The following is a 24,320-nucleotide window of genomic DNA, read 5'->3' as shown; positions in this document are numbered from 1 at the left end:
CCAATGCCACCTTGTTTAATCTGACATTTCTATCTTCAAGCTGCTCTATGCTTTACGCGACAGATGAAATAAAAGTTATGGACCAAAATAACCTTAGGGTTTCAATTGCAAGTTTCTGGAATGTAACAAGTTTCCCTTTAAAGCTCATGGGTAGTGCATTACAAGAAAAGTGGATCTGAGGGCAGTTAACTAAGAAGCATGAAGTTACCAGTAGTAGCTAATGAGCAATTTGTTTGATTTGTCTACTGCAGGTGTAACAAAGGCAAATCTCTGATTGTGATAACTGAAAAGAGAATCCAGTGTAAATAGAAATATAGCAGAAGTGCACAGCTCTGATTTCTATTTATCTAGGGATCTATCTTGTCTTTTTATTTAGGGAAATTATATTGGCGAGTATAGTATGTTGTTTATATAGGTAATGTGAGCAATGTATGTGAGCTCTAGATTTCAACTACATGCCTATTTACTAACATAGATTCTAAATTGTAAGGAGGAGGAAGAAGGAACTCAAACAAAGGAAGAGGTGGCACTGAAGGTATCTCCAGCATTTAGGTAAATCAACCTGAGCCCCATAATCTATGGGTGAGCTATGGGGGTCAACTGATACACCAACCCCATGAAGGACTCATTTATACAGTATCATCAACTGTATCAACAGTGAGGCAGCCTGTTATGTCTAATTTTAATAAGGGCCACTAATTTAGAAATTCTTTCTACTATACAGACACTTGGAATCCTAAAATCAGTTAGAATCCTAAAATATTCCCTTATACAAGTATTAAAAGTGGCTCTATCTTAAAATAATATTCAATAAAAATCAAAATAAACAAAACATTTTTAAGTGCAAATAATCAAATTATGGGCATGGGTCAAAAACTGTTTTTTTTTCTTTTTAAAAAAGCTTGACGTTGATGCAGTTTTATATGACCTTTTTGGTCTATTTTTAATACGTTGTCATGGGGATTTATCGGTTGAAGCCCACAATCAGGACAGAACCAACAAAATCAGATTAGGATCACACTGCTATATAATCTATATAATGAAAATTCTACTTCTAACAAAGACCCAGATGTCATAATGATCAGAATAAATCTGACGGAATAATGCAGGGTATTCAGAACTAAATGAGTTTTGATCATACAAGCATGTGTATGGGCACCCTGACAGAGACTCCATTTAATTTTTCAGGTATTCCAAAATAAAACGGACCAATTAAAAGCGTGGAAAAAAGAACCCCAGTGTGAATAAGCCCTAAACTCCCCCCAAACTTGTGTCCTATAAAATATAGAAGCATTTGACAGATAAGAGGGCAACAAGTGTAGAGAGGGGAGAGGAAGAAGAAAGGTTTCCAAATAGAAAGAAATTAAAATATTATTATTCATGTAGGTTTTATTTTATCAACATAATGTATTAGAGCTTACAGTCTAATTCTCTATAACATTTACTGTGGTCAGTTGTATCATTAGCCAATTTACCCAGTTTGTGTGGCAGAAAACCCATGCAGACATGGGGAGAAAATACAAACCCCTTGCAAATAATGCCCTTGCTGGACTCAAACTTAAATAAGGAGGATGGTCGGAGAATTGCTCAGAAGAGTTAAACTTGTAAAAAAAAAATAGCTGAATGGAGAATTACAGAATACAGAATCGAGGGAAAGCCAGGGACGGAAAGGCAATGAGATGAGGAGGAGGAAGACTATAGTTGAGCATAAGAGAAAATGAGCAGAATGGGTGAGGGAGGAGTCATTCCCAGAGGTAGAGAGGATGGAAAAGGCACAGAGGAAGGGCAAAATATTAAAACCAGAGAATCAAATGCTGGGTGCTAGAGAACTGCTGTAAGGAGTGGTGACAGACATTCATGAGCTCCCACCTAAATCAATGCACAACCTACATTGACCTTGGCACACACACAAGGCAAAAAGAATTGCACTAAAGTCATTTCACCTCTCTGCCAGGTAAGGTGCATGCTTGGATGTTTGGCTTCCTTTAATCCTATAACCGTTTGCTCAACTTATGGGGAATAGTGCTAACTTGTTACTAAAAAAACAAGTACCAATTCCAGGGTACAGGGTAAAGGGTCAGGTCTTGTCAAACTTCTAAACAAAATACTGAAAAATGCTATATAGCCAAATCTTGACTATTTTACGTCTCCTACCTTTGATAGATGGAGACATTGGTTATGCCTGATTTTCTGAGTCTGGGACTTTTTTTGTAGATTTTGGGCTAAGTCTTTTGCTTTCAAGCAGATAATTAACTCTGCAAGATTTTTATCCATGTGTAACCATTATTGGTACAATTATTCTTAAACTACTAGTATGTATTAAGTAGACAGGCTTTGAGGCAATTTTAATGACGGACACAACTGGCACTTGTGTGGGCATTCACCCTGCAAAGAGACCTTTGGGCTTACAGAATAAAGAGTCCCAGTGGCAGGAGCAGAACTTTGATTGAGACGTGAGAGTGTTTGTACTTGGTGAAAGCAGAGAGTTTTGGGGGAAAGACAGGTGGGATCACTTAAGGGAAGTACAGAGAAGAGAGGGGAATAAGCACGGCTGATAATTGTAATGCAGACTGTGGAATTGTAGAATTATGTGGGGAATTGGCTGCCGGCGTGTGACACTGCATAGTAATAAAGCTATTAATGAGTCTGCCAAAAATATTCATTATTAGATTTTTTTTGTTTCTCTTTCCCTCAGATATTTATTGCTATGCATGTGTATCCTAAGGCATATAGGTAGATAGACAGATAGACAGATGATGGACTGATAGGTAAATAGCTTTTATTATATATATATGTATATATATATTCACTAAATATGGAGTGCGGGTCCTTCTGCTGAATTATACCTTATTATTTGACCCTGCACCCACAATCGTCGTTGATCCGGTTGGAGTGTGAATACTGAACGCAAAGTATATATATATATATATATATATATATATGTAACTTTATTATCTTTATATATCAATTCTACCAAATGTATCTATTTTTCAATCTGTCATCTGGTTGTCCACCCGTCTGTCTATCTATCTTTATAAAATTTGAATGTTATCAAATGTATCTATCATCTCTTTATCTGTCTGTCTATCTGCTAGTCCGTCTGTCTACTATCTATCTATCTATCTATCTATCTATCTATCTATCATCTATCTATCTATCTATCTATCTATCTATCTATCTATCTATTTACCATCTATCTATCTATCTATCTATCTATCTATCTATTTACCATCTATCTATCATAAATAATGATTCAGTAAATTTTGAATGCTTCATTTGCAAACAGGTGCAATAAAATACTTATGTTTCTATAACACATATTTCATGCCATGTTACAGATCTGATTTTGCTACATAAATATGTTAAATTATCTGTTGCTATGGGCATTTATTAATAACGCAGATTAAATTAACTGATGTGTAGCAGAAGTGCCAGTCTGTAGTAATGACAACTACTGTTCAGAGCCAGTGAAGGCACACAGATTATTTAATGATAGATTACTATACTGTATTACTCAGTATTACTCTTTGTAGGTTGGTGTAAAAGTGGATTACATTACATGTGTGTGTACATGTGTTGCATTGCTGGAAGACAATATGAAAGCTTATGTAGACAAGGTTGTTTCAGGTATCCATTGTGCAGAGTTGCTCTATATGTTACTAAGTTACTAACCACATAAAATGCTCCATAGATCTAAGTATAAAATGCTTTGCAGTTATCCATCTGTTTGAGTAAATTGTTCCACTGGTCCCAGTTGTACATACACTGCAAGTGTCCCATATGTGCTGGTCTATAGGTATCTAGCTGAATGAGATACTCTGTGTATATCTGAGCTGCTCTGCAAAAGTATTAATTCTAAACATTAACTCAAAAAGTAGTCGTTCCTAACATAAACTCTCATGGCTTTTTGGTGGGAGAAATGTTCTGAAGAAGTATAGTTGTAAATAGTCTTAAAACTAGGGGGAGGGGGGGGGATACTTTATACAGCACCTCTACAGCAGTTGCTGACCTACAATTCTAAGCATGCCTCCCAAAAGAATGTTCCTAAATTTAAACAATGCTCAGAAGGGTGTGTTGTTATGGCAGATTAGTGTCAGATATGCAGCATACAGTGTTACTATTGGGGTGTTAATCCATAGGAGCCTTTCATTAAAACTGAGGGTGAGTAGCTTTGGAGGTCCTCCATTTCTAAGGTTGAACTACAGGTCTCTATTGGGTTGAGATGGTCTGAAGCAATGGCATAACAATAATTTATTGGGCCCCATAGAAAAAAAATACATTTTGGCAATACCCAGGGGCGCGCCGCCAATGAGGCGAGCTGAGATGCTCGCCTCAGGCGGCAACGCCGGAGCGGTTTCCAGGGGCGGCAAAAAGCCGCTCCTGCACCTTTAAGAGCCGAATTTCCGGTTTTTAAATTCGGCTTTACGAATGCGGGAGAGCACAATTGCGCTCTCCGCATTAGTGTTCCTGCCTCCCCTCCCGACAGGTAAGTCGGCGAGGGGGGGCGGCATTGCAGGAGCCGCCTCAGGCGGCCCTAAGGTACGAATCGGCGCTGGCAATACCACATTGTTCATGTGCTTCCTATACCTCCTGGGACACCTAGCAATTGCAGGGTCTTTTCCTCTATAGTTATACCCCCATCTAGGGGTTTTTCATTATATAAAACGCTCCTCTCATAATATGCAGTGGCAGAACTACCGGGGGAGCAGGGGGGTGCGAGCGGGCCAGGGCCCGCAGCCCCTCAGGGCCCCCCGGCAGTCCATTCGTGCTGAAAATGCCCGCCCCCCTCAAGGAACGCTACTGATGATATGATGTGATGATGGTGGGCCTTTCAAGAAATTCTCAATGTTTAAAGCTGGCCATACACGGGCCAATAAAAGCTGCCAACAGACCAAGTCAGCAGCTTATTGGTCCGTGTGTGGGGCCATCCAACGATATCGATATCTGGCTGACATATTGTCGATTGGACAGGGGTAAAAATCCCGTCGGATTGGGGACTGCATCTGTTCGTTGATGCGGTCCCACGATCTGACTGCCTGTATTGCTTCATTATGATCCGATCGTTGGGCCCTAGGGGCCCACAATCGGATCAACCCGATATTGCCCACCTTGAAGGTGGGAATATCGGGAGAGAGATCCGCTCGTTTGCCAAAATCACCAAACAAGCAGATCTCTGTGTGTATGGCCACCTTAAGAGAGACTGGAGGTCATTTGATGTGGTAGTCTTTTATAGATAACCTTTATTGTTTGAGATACATTGGAAGGATCTAATTGTTTGACATGGTCACTAGGAGGTGCTTTTGGGTCTGTCATTTCACGAGATATTATTGAGGTCTCCTTTTTTAGGTGCCCTTTAGGCCTCTCATTGTATGAAATGAGCTGTAAGCGTTTCATTGCATTAAATTTCTCATGCCATTGAATGTTCTAAAGGTCTTTGGCTCTGTGGTCTTTTATTATCTGGGATGCGCTGAAGGTTTTTATTTGAGATACTCTAATGTGACTTGTATAAAATGCTGGAGTATTTGATGAGAAGCAAGAGGTAAAATGGTCTAAAAAAAACATCTGTCCTTATGCAAGTAAAGGTCAGCGACTCCCATTTCACTCGCAGCTGGAAACTGGCTCAAACTTATGAGAGTAGTAATTCAACAATTGCAGCTGCAATTTGTATATCTCTGATTTCAAATAATTCTGGGTTGCAGGGAAGGCAGAATTATTATTAGAGATGGAAACGCCAGGTGCAGAGATGTACGCAGTGCATAGTAATACAATAATGCGGTTTCTGAGCCATTTGAGAATGTTAATAGACATACAAAATGACATGGCAGTGACAGTGACTAATAAATATCAAGAGGGGGGGGGGGCAGAACAGGGAATGAAATTGTTAAAGGGCCAGAAACACCAGAAAATAAAAAGGCTCATTCACTTGGATGTGCTTGTTTAAGGTGGAAAATGCATTGGAAACGGATTGATCTGTTTCTTTTCAAGTTATGTGCCCGATGTATTCTGCTTTTATTCAATGTAATCTCAGGATTATGTGTGCAGACCAAAAACTCAGCACAGCAGAGGTAGAGACAAGAAGCCCACGGGGATACAACTAAAGAGATCAACAGGATTAATCGGGAACCATTTTACCTGGATGTCATGTACAGTCAAGTACATCTGATCCAGATGAAATATTCTCATGTAACAATCTCTAAAACTGAATGTACGTTTAAGGGGTTATTAACTAAACGTTGGTCTTGCATTTTGGGGCAAAACTCCAATTTCCTCTGTTTCTTTTTTTAAAAACTCAAGATTTTCAAGATTTATTGAAAGCTCGATGCAGCAAAAAGCTCAAATCCGAAAATCCACCATCTCAGACCTACTGAGGTTGTGTAGAAAACAATAGCAGAGGTCCCTATCTTATTTTGAAGTTTTTGTGGTTTGTGCTGGAATTAGCCTGAAAATCCGACCATTTTGGACTTTTCAAGGAGAACTCTAAAGTAATTCGGTCGGAGAAAAGCCCAAAAAAATCTGAAAAAAACGCACGTTACGGTTTTCTGTCGATTTTATCAAGTTTTTACCAAACCAATTAAATCAATCTTTTTTTAAATAATATATAAGGTAAAATTGGTCATGTTTTTTTAAAAAAAATTGTGGTAAATTTGGATTTTAGTAAAATCACGTTTTTCCCCCACAAAAAAGTCCAAAATGGTCGGATTTCTGGGCTAGTTCCAGCACAGACCACAGAAATTTCAATAGGATAGGGACCTCTGCCATTGACTTATATACAACCTCAGCTGGTCTAAAATGGTGGATTTTTCAAATTATCGTGCTAAACCCATCGCAAACCACAATATCTTTCCCATTGACTTAAACATGACCTCGACAGGTCTGAGATGGCGGATTTTTTGGATTCTGGCTTTTTGCAGCATTGGAGTATAATAAATCTCGAAAAAAAAAAAAAAATTCCATGAAAAATTCAAGTTTTTGCCTTAAAAAGCCCAACCAGAAAGATTTGAGTTTTAGTAAATAACCCCCAAGTGTATTTTCCTTTGAATCTGCATTAGTTAGTGCTTACATAGTACAAGTGGCTGATTGGGAGATGTGAGGCCCCTAAACTGCACTTTCCACAGACCCCACTTCTAGGCTAATCCCATTCCCAAAAGTTTAGAAATATACAACAATTAATCAGGGTCATGGGTGCACCTGGAGACACAAGGGGCCCATGATCTAGCTTTTTTAAATTCTTTTATATGCAATGCAGAGCCTGGGTCTGGTCAGGACAGCTGAATGAATGGTAGCTGCTGGTAGAAGATTAGGCAGCCAAACAAGGCAAGGCACCTGTGTATGTTGCGTGCGCCTAAGCTCTCTAAGATGTGTTGGGTTTGGTGTGTGCCAGTGACCCAACACATCTTAGAGACCTCAGACGCATGCCAGACACACATGTGCCTTGACTAGTCTGGCTACCTAATCTTCTCCCAGCAGGTACCATGCACCCATCTCAATTAGCAGAAAGAAGATTACCTGGGAGCATACGATCGGCTCGACCTCCGTGTGCAACACGTGAAGAGCTGCCCAGGTAATCTTACTAGTCTAGAACCATAGAAACAAATGCGGTGCACCAAGGAGGGAGACGTTTAGACCGGAATGTCAATTAAAAATTCACGCCTTCCGTGGCTATCCAGCCACTTTTTCAAAAGCCATGCACCCATCTCAACAGGATCCAGCCCCAGTAGCACAGATAAAAATCATTTTTATAGTAGAGAAAAGAGAAATAATAGCTAGATTTAAAAAAAAGATAGACAGGCCCCTAGGCTATAGAGTTGGGTAGCCTATTCTTTAATCCCCCACTGCTTAGTACCTTGTAAAAGAAAAGGAGAAGGCTCAAAAAAATCTCCAGAAGCTAAAATGCCTGTTAAATTGGGGACAACTATTATTATAATAAAATACATTGAAGTGGGTAGCCAATATTAGATCTTTTTCACACACAGGGGCAGATTTATCAAGGGTCGAATTTCGAGGGTTAAAAAACCCTCGAAGTAAAAATCCTTTGAATATCTAATTCAAAGGATTTACCGCAAAAGCTTCGATAGAACGATCGAATAAAAATCGTTCGATCGAACGATTCAAACAATTTTAATCGATCGATCAAAGGATTTTTAATCGATCAAAAAAAACTTAGAAATGTGCTTGGGAAGGTCCCCATAGGCTAACATTGCACCTCGGTAGGTTTAAAGTGGCGAAGTATTTTTTAAAGAGACAGTACTTCGATTATTGAATGGTCGAATAGTCGAACGATTTTTACTTCGAATCGTTCGATTCGATCGAATTCGATCTAGTTTGACCAATTCGATGGTCGAAGTACCCAAAAAAATACTTCGAAATTTGAATATTTTTCCATTCAAATTATTCACTCGAGCTTAGTAAATCTGCCCCACAGTGTTCATTCATTTTATCCTACAGAGTTATTAAATGTATTGATTTACTTTCGAGTTCCTTAACTAGACAGATTTTTCAAGTTGCAAACTCATACTGTTGGCCACTGTTTTTACTTTTTCTGATTGGCTAATTCCAGCATGCGTGTGCGTGCAAATACCTCTCAACTGTCCCTTTTTTTGTGGGACAGTCCCGATTTCAACTGCTCAGCCCGCAGTGGATTGTAACTGAAATGTCCTGATCTCCTGCACTGAACATCCAGAAAAAGATACAAAGTTTCTAACTTAATTGGCTTTTGGCAGAGAGCCCAGAATACATGGCAGGTGCACCTAGATACATTTGTAACAATTTAAGAGAAGCAGGCCTATTGGGGAAACTGTGACTTGCAAATTCAAAAAACAATGTATATTACTTATATTAGATATACCATGACCTGGATGAATGAAAATCTTCATAGTCATGTGACTTGCAAACTTTCATAACCTGCTAAATTTTTTTCATTTAAAAGGTATTGCTGATGAAATGCTGATTTTGTGGTGAGCCCCGGCAAATACCCATTTTATCCATTTATTAAAGCTCCCCTGACTATTGCAGGCAAGTCTTGATAAGACGGGGTTTTAATTGCTGCTGTTTTTCTGCAGAATAGTCATGGTAACAAATTAATATGAGCTCAGCTGAAATTCTAAGCTTTCTGCTCATACACATGATGAAAAACATTGAGAAAAAAACATGTCCATGCCTCTCTACAGTATAACAATGATTTTTTAAATAAAACCCAGTCAGTAGCACTGTGTATACTAGTGATTCCAGTGTCACTAGAAGTGGGTCAGATTAAGTATTAAACTGCAGTTAACCAGAGTTTATCTCAAAGTATAGGGGCTCTGCCTAGGGGCCAAGGGGCCCCAGAAAGCTCTGCTGGGGCTCTGGATGGCAATCCTCTGCATGACAGCAGGGGACTAGGGAAATTAAGGTAATATCAGGCCCCAGTGGTGTTAATAAGGAGCTTACTGCATTTGATAGAAAGGGGGGAAACCAGCTACAGGTAGGGGTTCCGTTATCCTGAAATCCCTTATCCAGAAAGATTCGAATTACGGGAAGGCTATCTCCCATAGACTCCATTTTAATCAATTATTTAAAAATTTTGAAAATGATTTCAATGATACAAGTAGCTTGTACTTTGTCCAAACTAAGAAAGAATTAATCACTATTTGAGGCAAAGCAAGCTTATTGGGTTTAGTTAATGTTTACATGATTTTCTAGTAGAGTTTTCTAAGTATGAAGATCCAAATTTCAAAAAGATCCCTTACCCGGAAAAATCTGGACAATCAAGGACTGGGCTTGTTAGTAGAGAGACAAGCAGGACTTAATAATAGAATCAATACTGGGTGGGGGTGGTAGCTAGCGCATACACACAAGGGTCACTAAAAGAAGGATATCACATTTTCCTGACTTACTTTGCCTTAATTGCCAATTATAATGGCATGTGATTTTATCATTTCTATATTTATTTCTGTTTTGAACTGAATAACAGTGAGCCTATGACTGAGGACTAGATGTGTCAAAACGCGATGATGCTTCTACTTGTCGTCATGTTTTTTTATAGTAGCCATAAATAAAGTTGGGTTTTTGTGGAGCTGCGGTCCACTTTTTGGTTCTATGATGACCCCTCACCATACACTGCCCCTAAAGGTAATAAGCCCTACAATTAGGAAACCATTGCTTTATACAAACAATTGGATCCTTGTCCCAGAAATTGTTTACAGTAGTATATATAGTAGTATATAAGGTCCAAACCACTGATAATAAGTGGTGAAATGCCTTGAAATCGTTAAGACACAAGAGACAATTCTGCACAACACTATTTAGTGATTTATGGGGTGCCGTTTGTCCCAAATACATTCTGTATACAAAACTATCCCTAATACACAGAATGAATGTCTCTCATGTTATATAAGTATTTGTGACCATACACAGAGAAAAAAATATACAAAAGACTTATTTCTATTAAAAGAATGAAAACAAAATCTGGTTAGTGCACAAAAGGATGTCATTATATCACAAACTCCATTCTGTACAGTTTAACAAGCAATCTGTCTCACAAATGTATAACCTCCATGTAACGGACGCACTTATGTGCAAAGTTACTTACAGAATGAATTATGTAAAAACAAAGTTGGACATACTATATAATAGTGTAACTAACTAGTGATTGTCAAGCTAGATTTGACTGACAAAATAGATATTTGTGACAGAAAGCAAGATTTTATAGTACAGGATTCATTCTTTCCACAAAATGACAGTTTTGTTTCACAAAACAGATAAAATAACCATTCTGTGAAGCAACTCTGTCAGTCACATTCCTGAACCAATAAGAACAAAGCTTATTGCCATATACAAACAAGATGAGAAGTGGCCAGCTCTGCTCCACATGGCTAAGGCAAAGGATCTGACCTGCTATAGAGGGCGCCCTCTAATGTCCCCTGTGCTGCATAGTAATAAACATGAACAAACCTTTCCTAAAAGAGCTGCTGTTAAACACTACAGGTTCATAAATGGAAGTTTTTACAAATGGCTGAGAAATATAATGCTGCTGCATTTATAATGATTGTAGAGAAAGAAAAGTATGCAAAACTTATATAAATATGATCATTTTAGGTGATATGGCTATTCTTATTGTAGTAACCTGCTTGTGTGGCCATTTTGGTTAAGGGCATTCCTGCTGTTTTGCCATTATCTTATGACTCACTCCTGTTCCTCTTCCTGTCTAAGCTGAGAGTAATAATGAGACAGGCCACACCCACCTGCGATGTTGTATTAAATGTACCAGAAGTTATTGTGCTAGTCTGGCTGCTTTGCCTGACTCTCAGAGTCAGTTATAAGTTTTATATATGATAGTTAGACTCCAATGTCTCCTCCTAGCTGTAATCTTGCACCAATTAGCTTTTAGTAGTCTCTTAATAATGTGCTTAGCTATAGTTCAACTACTACATAATAGCTTTAGCCAGATACTTTGGCAACTAAGATACTTTATAACAATTTTGAGATAAGAAAATACGTAATTTTAACAGTTTAGATAAGGAGAAATATTTTCACATTTTTAACACCTGCTAAACTTTGTAAAATGAACATGGTAATTATGGGGTGTGGCCACAAAATGGGTGTGGTCAAAAAATTGCTGCACTACATGCAAAAGAATATTTTGTCTCTCTTTTTATTTCCAAAATGTTGCGAGGTATGGTTCAACTACTACATAATAGCTTTAGCCAGAGACTTTGGACTGATCATGTGCACACATACCTCCCAACTGTCCCTTTTTCAGAGGGTCAGTCCCTCTTTTGACAGCTCAACCTGAGGTCCCTCATTTGTACTGGAAAGTCTCTCTTTTCTCTGCACTGAACTGCCAGAAAAAAAAAAAAATTCTAACTTAATTGGCTTTTGGCAGAGAGGCCAGTACAGCTAACAGGTGCAACTAAGAAAATAAGTAATTTTAACAGTTTAGATAAGGAGAAATATTTTCAAACTTTTATAACCTGCCAAATTTTGTAAAATGAACCTGGTAATTAAGGGGTGTGGCCACAAAAATGGGTGTAGTCAAAAAAAAATTGCCGCTCTACATGACTACAAATTTTTTGTCCCTCTTTTTACTTCCAAAATGTTGGGAGGTATGACCACGCATTCTCTACAGTATGATGTGTAGTTTATATGAGCAGCCACTCCTGAGTACTGCGTGTAAACAAAAGGGGGGTCATTTAGGCAGGGGCAATTTTAGGGGATCATAATCTATTTATATAGAAGCAACAAGCTGCACAATGCTTTATATTTATTTATAACAAAAGACTCTAATGATGTCGTCCCCTTACCTGCCCAGTGCTTAACCCTTTCACATCAGAGTGGGTGGAGGGGGGCACAACATTAAAGCAGAGAGCACAACTGTGCCCATGTCACATGCATGTCCAGGGTCGCGAGCAGGGGAGACAAGTGTTCCAGGCCTAAAGGGGGGCCCAGAAGTGCTGCATTTTTCAAAGAGCCGGGTCCCCTTTACGAGCGCCCGAGCCATGCGGCCATTTCGCATATTACAGAATGCGGAAGTGCCGAAAAGACGAAGCTGAAGTCCCGAAGCGCGGGAAAAGACCCGAATTCACGAAAGGAGGTGAAGTTGAAGTCCTAAAGCCTTTTGTTTACACACAGTACTCAGGAGTGGCTGCTCATATAACCTACACATCATACTATACACAATGTGTGTGCACATGATCAGTCCCAAGTCTCTGGCTAAAGGCGGTAAAGCTATTATGTAGTAGTTGAACTATAGCTAAGCAAATTATTAAGAGACTACTAAAAGCTAATTGGTGCAAGATTACAGCTAGGAGGAGACATTGGAGTCTAACTATCATATATAAAACTTATAACTGACTCTGAGAGTCAGGCAAAGCAGCCAGACAAGCACAGTAACTTCTGGTACATTTAATACAACATCGCAGGTGGGTGTGGCCTGTCCCATTATTACTCTCAGCTGAGACAGGAAGAGGAACAGGAGTGAGTCATAAGATAATGGCAAAACAGCAAGAATGCCCTTAACCAAAATGGCCACACAAGCAGGTTACTACAATAAGAATAGCCATATCACCTAAAATGATCATATTTATATAAGTTTTGCATACTTTTCTTTCTCTACAATCATTATAAATGCAGCAGCATTATATTTCTCAGCCATTTGTAAAAACTTCCATTTATGAACCTGTAGTGTTTAACAGCAGCTCCTTTAGGAAAGGTTTGTTCATGTTTATTACTATGCAGCACAGGGGACATTAGAGGGCGCCCTCTATAGCAGGTCAGATCCTTTGCCTTAGCCATGTGGAGCAGAGCTGGCCACTTCTCATCTTGTTTGTATATGGCAATAAGCTTTGTTCTTATTGGTTCAGGAATGTGACTGACAGTGTTGCTTCACAGAATGGTTATTTTATCTGTTTTGTGAAACAAAACTGTCATTTTGTGGAAAGAATGAATCCTGTACTATAAAATCTTGCTTTCTGTCACAAATATCTATTTTGTCAGTCAAATCTAGCTTGACAATCACTAGTTAGTTACACTATTATATATTATGTCCAACTTTGTTTTTACATAATTCATTCTGTAAGTAACTTTGCACATAAGTGTGTCCGTTACATGGAGGTTATACATTTGTGAGACAGATTGCTTGTTAAACTGTACAGAATGGAGTTTGTGATATAATGACATCCTTTTGTGCACTAACCAGATTTTGTTTTCATTCTTTAATAGAAATAAGTCTTTTGTATATTTTTTTCTCTGTGTATGGTCACAAATACTTATATAACATGAGAGACATTCATTCTGTGTATTAGGGATAGTTTTGTATACAGAATGTATTTGGGACAAACGGCACCCCATAGTGATTATTGGATTCCTTGAGATGAATGAGTGTTCATTAATAGAATCCACTTTGCTTTTGAAGTGGTCAACAAAGGCTTTTGGAGGGGCAAAGCATCAAGGAAAAACAGAGGTGACGCAGGTTTCATTTGAGATTGTTGAAGTGAGTAACCCAGTTCTGCTGTTTTGTTGTTTTTCAGAATGAATAATGAAAGTCTGTAGATTTACTTTAGTGCTCTTCAGGGCAAGGTGTGATAGGGTTGTATGGTTTCAGTGATGCACAATAGTCAGCCTTTAGGATAATATATATATATAAAGAGAGACTGAGGGGCAAATTCACTAAGCCGCGAAGCGCCGAACGCTAGCGTTAATTCGCTAGCGTTTGGCATTTTCGCTACTGCGCAAATTCACTAACGAACGCTGGCGTAGTTTCGCTAGTGTTACGTCGCAACCTTATGCCAGGCGAAGTTTCGCTAGCGACAAAACTACACAAATTCACTAACTTGCGCAATGTACTGAACGCTATCTTTTACGCTAGACTTCCTTCGCCACCTCAGACCTGGCGAAGCGCAATAGAGTAGGGATTGTTTAAAAAAAAGTCAATTTTTTTTCTAAGTCCCAAAAAACGCTGGCGTGTTTTCTACATGATGGACATGATGGCTGATAGGCTGAAAAAGATCGAAATTTTTTTGGGGCTCCCCTTCCTCCCCCCTACATTTCCTGACTCATGGCAACTTACCTAGACAGTGGGCACATGTGTGGGGCAAAATAAAATTTGTATTTGCTGATTTGAAGGTTTTCTAGGCATTTGTAGTGCAGATACGTGTTCCTCCATTGAAATTTGAATTTCGCGGCGTATGCAAATTAGCCTTCGCTAGCGCAACTTCGCTTTATATAGCGAAACAACGCTAGCGCAACTCCGCAACCTTACGCTACCCCTGTGCGCAACTTCGGATTTTAGTGAATTTGCGGAGCCCTGGCGAAACTACGCCTGGCGAAGTGCGGCGAAGTTGCGCCTGGCGCAACTTTGCATCTTAGTGAATTTGCCCCTGAGAGAGAAAGCGAGAGAGAGAGAGAGAGAAAGAGAGAGAGAGAGAGAGAGAAAGAGAGAGAGAGAAAGAGAGAGAGAGAGAGAGAGAGAGCTGTAGCATGAAGAAGTGTTAAAAATGATACACAACGGGTTATTTACTAAAACTTGAATGTATCTGGTCAGGCTTTTTGGGACAAATAAACTTGAATTTTTCTAAATTTATTATACCCCGATGCTGGAAAAAGCCTGAATCTGAAAATCCGCCATCTCAGACCTGTCAAGGTCATGAATAATTCAATAGGAGATATCTCTATCCCACTTTGAAGGTATCATGGTTTGAGCTGGGTTTAGCCTGATAATCTTAGGGTTTTCTGGCAAAAACCAAAAAATAAATTCAAGTGATTCAGAAAAAAAGTCAGAAAAATTGTACCATCCAGGTTTCTGCTCGATTTTATGAGTTTTTTTTCCCAATCCGATTTATTTGAATTATTTTATTAATAAATAAGGCAAAGTCAGGCAGGGGAGTTTGGTTGAGCTTTATTATTCAAATTTTAGTAAATAACCCCCAACATGTAAAATAGGACTGCAAACTAGAAATAACAGCTCATAAATAGTGGAGGATAACAAACATTCAGGATTGTGGGGCTATTTATTTATGGTATTACCAAACCCCGTGTTGCACAAGTCGTTCACCTGAAAATTGCATGTTTTATTTATTTTTTTGTTTGTTATGCAAATCTGCAACTCTGTTGGTTTGCGATGGGTTTCTAAAACTGGAGTAAATGTTACAACTTTTATTATGTTACCCCTACATTTTAAATTGAAAAGGCATGATAAGCAGAATTAAAATGAAATTAGAATTAATGTCTAAACATTTATTTATGCTTCAGCTGGATGAAACTTGTACTTCTGCTCCCACTCCTAATACTCTCACAGGTGAGTGGTGCAGACAACATTTGCCACCCAGAAAGTCATTCCTGTCCATATCATTTCACATGATTATTGCTACACCCGCTAAGTAACCTCTATCTTCTTAGGCCATCTATCTCCTCTGTCTGGTTGCTGTCATTCTTATTCACCTTCTAGAACTGTATTTTCACCTTACACATTGTTCCCACCCATCCCCTGGATATAATAACAGGTCTACACAACTCAAGTCTCAAAAGTGATCTCCAAGCCCCCTAGATCCCCTACTGCACTCCTCAAATTTCACATGGTCCTGGTCTATTTTTCAGATCAGAAGTATCTTAGTTGCCTCAGCTTCCAAACATCCTTCATACTTGGGGAATATAATCCTACTTGGCATCTACAACACTGTTGGCATATTTGAAGCATGCAACCAAGGCCAATATTTAAACATTTGAGTGATATAAACCCATGTGCATCAGTCTTGAACTTTGAAGTTCCCCCTGGTTCTGAGCTGCTGTAGAAGCTTACAGGCATAGGGAGTGAAGCAAAGTATCAAAAGAAGCACAAACTGATCAAAGGAAACGTGGCCAAGAAGAATGAATAAGTCATCAATAGCAACATCTGCTGGGAGGTGATGGAACAAGTGTAGAGAATTTGTAAATGAACAATAGGATCAAAACAAAAGAAATGATGCACCTAACACTGTAGGCCACCACCAGAAGATGATTTGGGGCATGAGAACTGTTGCCAGGACTATAGTATTTCATATTATAAAGACTATACTAGCTCTTACCACAGTGATGGTTGACTGGGAAACTATATAAAGGCATATTTATGTAGTCCAGTAAGGGCAACTAAAATTCTATTTGCATAAATTTATGTGGGAGTAGGAAAGTGCATAAACGACCATGGGGTAAGACGGGTTTACACTGACATATATAGGTTTAGTTCATGTGCTGATCTTATACACACTTATGGTTAAAGATTGAAATTAATTAATAAACCATGGAAAACAAATAAAATGTTTTATCTGGCCTATTCTTCTCTTCTAAATTGCTGACCCCTGGCCCCTAGACCATGTACTATGCTGCTTTAAGGTGGCCATAGACGCACAGATAATATAGTACGAAACAAATTTCCGTACAATATTTGGTGCGTGTATGGTGGGAGACGAGCTGGCCAATATCGTCAGAAGACTAGGATATCGTCAGAAGACTAGGACTTGGGCGCCTTTGAAGACACCTGAACATCTACATCTGTATATCTACCCGTATATCTAACGATTCCGCTCTGCACGTGTTTTTTTGAAACAGACAATCTTTCCTGGAAAGATTATTTCCAGGAAAGATCGCAATTGTAACATCGCTGACCACCTTTACTGTAAAGCTTGCCATACATGTAAAGATGCTCTTGCTTTACAAAGTCCACAGAAAGATATTGGTTGGGTGGGCTGCTGAAAAGGCCCATATAAAGCTTTTATCAGCCCATATATGGCCACCATTGAAAACAAGCAAAAAGTCATTGGAAGGAGATAAAGCTGATTATGGGATAAATACAAAAACAGTGATGATCAGCAACACAATCAACATTTTTATATAAAAATAGGAGAAAATAATTTTATACATCATTTCTTAACATTTCATTGAACCAATGTTCTGCTAAGAAGAAGATAAGCACAGTGCTAAGAGACAAGTGTAATAGGGCTCCCAGAGAAAAATATAGTGTGTGTAAAGCATTTTTTAGAAATAATTCATGCTCACTATCTAAAGCATTGACACAGTATCATGGCCTCCCAGGAAAGGTCTTGGCAAAATATAGGGAGAGTGTATATATAGAAAAACAATCTTTCTGGAGAACGTTACTTAATTCTACTGTTGGCCCTTATGTTACTCTAAGATTCCTAACAATAAAACAGAAGATTGCCTACTGCAGGAATAAGAGCACTTGGAACACAAGAATTCTAATGAAGAAGACAAGCCACAGAGCATGTTTCCATTGCTAAAGGACATGTTTAGATATAACAAATACAAGCATCGTATATAACAGATACAATCCAGACAGAAATGTCAATGCACATTTGATATGTTTGGACTAGAATATAGAAACCTTAATAATCTACACCACGCAGTCATTGTTTTTTGACTCATGTCACATGACTCACTGAAAAATGTATATAATACCGAATAATGAAAGTGCCTTCCAGTTTCCATTACCTATATAAAACCTCCAAACCTGCAGCCATAATATTTTGAAATGGTGGTGTGTGGTATAACAGCCATATTTAGCCTGGAAATATGACTATTGCACCACACACCACCATTCTTGGAATAAAGAATTTAAAATTCTATGATTCTATGATTTATGAATCTATGATTAAGTATCTGAGAGATATGAAACGCGTAAGGCAGTGAGGTTGTATCCTTGAGTTCTACAATAAACTACTATATGTTTTGAAAAGCTTGCCGTAATTCTTTATACGGTGGTCCGCTCCCTAAGCTGAGGGTTCAGGGCGGTGCACCTGGACCTCCCTTCAAAACTGGTGAGTTCTACAAGTACCTAAGAATTTTTCTACGTTTTCCTGAGTACTATCAACAATAGCGTGTGATTAATATTGGAATAAAGAATTGTCCAAATTAGATTGATTTAGGGGGTTATTTATCAAAGTCCGAATTTATCTCAATATTTTCTGCTGCAAACTCCATTAAAATCCGCTTGGGTTTTTTGCGCTTGTTTATTATTACATTTTCCTGAAAATTTACATTGCAGGTAAAAATCTGATTTTTTTGGATTTTTCAACCGAAAAATCTGATTTTTGCCCAAAAACTTTGGGGTATTGCACAAAACCCAGCGCACATCAAAAAATCATTGACTTATATGCAACCTCGACAGGTCTCAGATGCCAGATTTTCTGATTCGGACTTTTCCATCCTCGGGGTTTAATAAATTCTAAAGAAAATTGTAATTTTTTAAAAATCCAATTTTATAAAAAAAAAAATGTTTATGTGATTTTTGCATTCAGAGTTTAGTAAATAACTAAATGGATGGAAAATAGAGGAGACATGAGTCAATTATTCAAGTCCATCTATGGAAAGTACAGAGATCTCTCTTCTAGCAAATACCAATGATTCAGGGCCAGAAGTAGTGATGAGCACATTTTTTCTCAAGGCATGGATTTGTGACAAAATTCTGCATTTCGCCATCTACAAAATGTCACCACGACAAAAAAGCGACACAGACAAAAAAGTCTGCCCAAGAAGAAAACGCCCATTGACTTTAATGCATTTGGAGTGAGAGAAAAAAGTTGCATCAAAAGCTGATATGATTGTCATATTGAGGTTAAGAAGGAATTTACTTTGTTAGCATTCTTCTGGATCAACAAAAATAACAATGCTGTCTGTCAGGATTGTTGGCAGAAATTTAGCTTTGAAGACCTGATGGTCTTCAACATTTTCAGTCCAGTTCCGCCTTTGATCTGAGCATTTTTGAGCCTATGGGGGTCATTTATGTAACAGAAGGCAAAGTCCAAAATACAGACTCAATTTTACTATTTTTATGCACTTTATACACTGCCTTCCACTGAATTACCTCAGATCTCGGGGTGACTGCCCAAGTGAATATAGCACTCCTTGAGTTGGACATATCAATAGGAGATGCAGGAGGGGGGAAGCAGGTAGACTACTTCATGAACACCCCAATGTCTTAAACATAATCTCCAGTAGAGCCTGGGTTTTCTTGTGCTTGCGAGGTCTATAGTAGTGTGCACAAGATAGGCCTGCTCCTGTAGAGCAACAAGTTTTTAGTTCTGCTTTCAGGTTTCCCAGACTATTTTGCTTTCCCCGTATTCCCCGTATGAGTCTATGAGTCTGCCAGGTGAACCAGTGGTGAGAGCAGGGGTACCCAACCTTTTTCCACCTGTGAGCAACATTCAGATGTAAAAAGAGATAGGAAGCAAACAAGCATTAAAAATGTCCTGGTTAATGCCAAGTAAGGGTTGTGATTGACTATTAGTAGCCCCTATGTGGACTGGCAACCTACAGAAGCTTCTGTTTTGTAGTGCACCTGGTTTTTATACAACCAAAACTTGCCTCCAAGCCAGGAATTCAAAAATAAGCTCCTGCTTTGAGGCCACTGGGAGCAACATTACATGGGTTGGGGAGCAACATGTTGCTCATGAGCTACTGGTTGGGGATCACTGCTATCGAGGAAGCACACCCCGCAGGGGGCCTCGGTAAGAAGGGGGCCCCAGGGTGAAGGTGGCCCAGACAGTGGGGTCTACTTCCTCTTTAGCGTTTGCGAGTTTGTGGCACGGGAGGGGGGTTGTGAATGGTGGTGGGTTGCGGACAGGAGTGGCTGTATGCGCCTTGCACTTGAATGTTTTTCTGTCGGAGGGGCCAGGCACACGCTTTTTTTACGCCCCTGAGGTGAACTCCAGATTTATTCTCTTGAGAGATGAAAAAAATAACTCTGTCAAATGTTCTAATTATCCTTTAGACAGTTTGTGGGAAATTGCAATTATACTTGATTGCTCACCATACAGCTGAACAGTGATATCTTTGTGTATCCTGCAGCTCAGACGGAAATTACTTCTTAAAGAGCTGTTTTGTTAATTACAATTTTGTATTGTTAATGATCTAAGACTATGTTTAGCTTTTCTTAACAAGGAGGTTACCCATTTAGGTTAAAAATGAACTTGTATTATACTAACGTGGCACAATTCCTCATTCCATTGAGGTTTGCATGGGTTTGGTGTAGTAGAACAAAGCCAAGTTGTTGGTTGAGTTGCAACTTTGAGCTGCAGGTAATGCTGGGAACTGACATTCAGTCATAGCTGATGGAAAACAGCATCCAGGTATGAAATGGAGCTAATAATTTACTCCAAATGGAGCATAATCATTTACTCCACTTTCAACAAAAAGATAACAGTAGTATGTCTTTCATTTCCCAGGTACTGGGCTGTTTTCTGAACAAAGATTTTCAGTGAAGCAGTATTCAGTTGTATGGAATTAAATCAAATGTGAAAAACTGGCTGTGCAAAAATTTGTAATTTTGCTATTGCATGTAACTGCTCAATACTGATTACTGGCAACACCAAATTGGTTGGATTAGCCTGTTAAGCCTTGAACTTCATAGGCAGGTGTGCCCAATCATGAGAAAAGGTATTTAAGGTGGCCAATTGCAAGTTGTGCTTCTGTTTGACTCTCCTCTGAAGAGTGACAGCATGGGATCCTCAAAGCAACTGGCAAACGATCTGAAAACAAAGATTGTTCAGTATCAAGGTTTAGGGGAAGGCTACAAAAAGCTCTCAGAGGCAGGGCCGTATTTATATACTTCTGCTGACATCAGCGCACACGATGTAGGGGCGTGTTTAGGTCCAATGCCTAGGGCGGCATCGGACCTAAATACAGCCCTGCTCAGATGTTTAAACTGTCAGTTTCAACTGTTAGGAATGTAATCAGGAAATAGAAGGTCACAGGCACAGTTGCTGTAAAACCCAGGCCTGGCAGGCCAAGAAAAATACAGAAGCAGCATATGCAAAGGATTGTGAAAATGGTTACAGACAACCCAAAGATCTTGCTGCAGATGGTGTATCTGTACATCGTTCTACAATTCAGCACAATTTGCACATCTGTATGGCAGGGTGATTAGAAAGAAGCCCATTCTGCACTCACGCCACAAACAGAGTCCCTTTTTTTTGCAAAAGCTCATTTGGTCATAACAAAAAGCACTTTGCATGGTGGAAGAAGAACACCGCATTCCAAGAAAAACACCTGCTACCTACTGTCAAATTTGGTGGAGGTTCCATCATGCCGTGGGGCTGTGTGACTAGTTCAGGGACTGGGGCCCTTTTTAAAGTCGAGGGTCAGATGAATTTTACCCAATATCAACAAATTCTTCAGAATAATGTTCAAGCATCAGTCACAAAGTTGAAGTTACGCAGGGGTTGGATATTCCAACAAGACAATGACCCTAAACACACTTGAAAATCAACAAAGGTATTTATGCAGTGGGAGAAGTACAATATTCTGAAATGGCCGTCACAGTCCCCCAACTTGAATATCATGGAAAATCTATGGGATGATTTGAAGCAGGCTGTCCATGCTCGGCAGCCATCAAATTTAACTGAACTGGAGAGATTTTGTATGGACGAATGGTCAAAAATGCCGCCATCCAGAATCCAGACACTCATCAAAGGCTATAGGAGGCGTCTAGAGACTGTTACATTTGCAAAAGGAGGCTCAACTAAGTACTGATGTAATATCTCTGTTGGGGTGCCCACATTTATGCACCTGTCTAATTTTGTTATGATGTATATTGTATATTTTCTGTTAATCCAATAAACTTTATGTCACTGCTGAAATACTACTGTTTCCATAAGGCATTTTATATATTAAAAGGAAGTTGCTACTTTCAAAGCTCAGCCAATGATAAACAAAACTCCAAAGAATTAAGAGGGGTTTCCAAACATTTTCATATGACTGTATATGGTTCATACCTTTCTATTTGCCAGAGCTACTGTATATTACATTCAGTCACATATATCAGCTTATACTTGAGGAAATGAGATTTTACCATCAGTATTGGGAGGGTTCATTAATGTAATGGACGTTATGGTATTTCATACAGCGTAAGGTAGCAATTAATCTAGGGGGTGTTATGGTGGTTTTCACTAAACCTCATACTGGATCCCCCATCAGCATTGATAGTTATACTTATGTCCTTGTACAGTGTATTACTGATAGCAAAAGAGCTCATATTAAACATGAAGGAAAATGGCTCAGCGGGTAAATTAGGAATTAAATGAAAATCAGTTCTCAAGCAAGTTAAACAGTTATTAAATATTAAAATATTTCTAACCATGAATTACAATAAAGATGTAATGGAAAAATAAACCCTGAGTTGCGTTGTCACCAATAATTAGCTGGCAAAATGTTATCCATTTTTTTTGTGCAGGTATGGGATCTGTTATCAGAAAACCCCTTATCCAGAAAGCTCAGAAAATCTCCCATACACTCCATTTTATCCAAATAATCCAAATGTTTAAAAATGATTTCCTTTGTAATAATAAAACAGTAGCTTGTACTTTATCCAAACTAAGATAGAATTAATCCTTATTGGAAGCAAAACCAGCCTATTGGGTTTATTAAATGTTTACATGATTTTCTAGTAGACTTAGGGGCAAATTTGCTTATGGTCGAATATCGAGGGTTAATTAACCCTCGATATTCGACTGTCGAAGTTAAATCCTTCGACTTCGAATATCGAAGTCGAAGGATTTAGCGCTTGATTCGAAGGGTTTTAATCCATCAATCGAACGATTTTTGTTCGACCAAAAAAAGATTGCTAAGCCTATGGGGCCCTTCCCCATAGGCTAACATTGACTTTGGTAGCTTTTAGGTTGCGAACTAGGGGGTCGAAGTTTTTTCTTAAAGAGACAGTACTTCGATTATCAAATGGTCGAATAGTCGAAAGATTTTTAGTTGGAATTGTTCGATTCAAAGTCGAAGTAGCCCATTCGATGGTCGAAGTAGCCAAAAAAAACAGAAGTCAAAGTCGTAGTCGAAGGAGCCCATTCGAGCCCATTCGATGGTCGAAGTAGCCAAAAAAAACATTTGAAATTCGAAGTTTTTTTTCTTCTATTCCTTCACTGGAACTAAGTAAATAGGCCCCTTAAGGTATGAAGATCCAAATTACTGAAAGATCAGTTATCTGGAAAACCCCAGGTTATGGATAATAGGTCCTATACCTGTATGTAATATTTCCCTACGACCACCCCACCTTACACAGTTCATACCTAACAGTCTGACAAAGACCCTTAAAAAAGTGAAGCTCCCTAAAACTGTCAGCACATTAGCCTGATGTCTTCTTGCCCAACTGACACCAACAATTGCCCTCATCCAAACTTGCACTACTCAAACAAACAACTATTTAGTTATACTCCAACTTATAAACTAAAATATAATGCAGTTTTCTGTCTTCTTTCTCGTGGTCAACCTACAATGTCCTGCAGAACGTTGCCAGCCAGGTGCTGGAGAGAACGGTGGAAGAATGGATGAGATACAGGGATGAATGTTACAGAAGGATGTCCAGCACTCCTCACCCTTCAGGTAAAAATAAGGAGCCAGAAGAACAGGCAACTCAGATTCCATAGACACATTTTTTACTGAGGAATCAGGAAAGAAATCATTTAGATAAGGGAAAACTATGGAGCATTTAAAAGGCAAATAAGAGTAATTTATGTGAAGTGATCCAGACATGCAGGTGTGTGTTTGTCCTTTTTGTGATTTCCTTTTGCACAGCTGTTCTTTCTTTAGCTCTACCACTTTCCTTCTGCATTCTCTCTGTTACTCTGTCATGATTTTTATGGAGTAGTTTTTATTTCTAACATTGTTTACACCGCAAATAATTCACTGTACCATAGAAAAATCAATGTAACTGGATCAGCTGCCTATGGTATATGTACCAAATATGTTTGCCCGTTTGAAGAATGGATTTCCGTGCAGAATTCTGCTGGAGCAGCACTATTAATTAAAATTAAAAAATGTTTTAATTTAAATATATCATAACACTGTATATAGGA

At 38.8% G+C, this 24,320-nt stretch overlaps 1 protein-coding gene across 1 annotated transcript in view; it reads left to right on the top strand.

The window, feature by feature from the left end:
- Positions 1 to 1,620: 1,620 nt before the first annotated feature.
- Positions 1,621 to 24,320, top strand: part of LOC108701904 (glucagon receptor) — a 51,775-nt gene continuing 29,075 nt past the window's right edge. The window contains exons 1-3 of the mRNA XM_041575823.1: positions 1,621 to 1,954; positions 15,724 to 15,769; positions 23,751 to 23,847. Of these exons, the coding sequence (XP_041431757.1) occupies positions 15,728 to 15,769; positions 23,751 to 23,847 (139 nt within the window). The 5' untranslated portion in view covers positions 1,621 to 1,954; positions 15,724 to 15,727. The remainder of the gene's footprint in view (positions 1,955 to 15,723; positions 15,770 to 23,750; positions 23,848 to 24,320) is intronic.

This window comes from Xenopus laevis, chromosome 9_10L (genome assembly GCF_017654675.1).
Source record: "Xenopus laevis strain J_2021 chromosome 9_10L, Xenopus_laevis_v10.1, whole genome shotgun sequence".
Lineage (NCBI taxonomy): Eukaryota > Metazoa > Chordata > Amphibia > Anura > Pipidae > Xenopus > Xenopus laevis.
The sequence above is the reverse complement of the archived record's forward strand: the minus strand, read 5'-3'. Positions and strand labels throughout refer to the sequence as shown.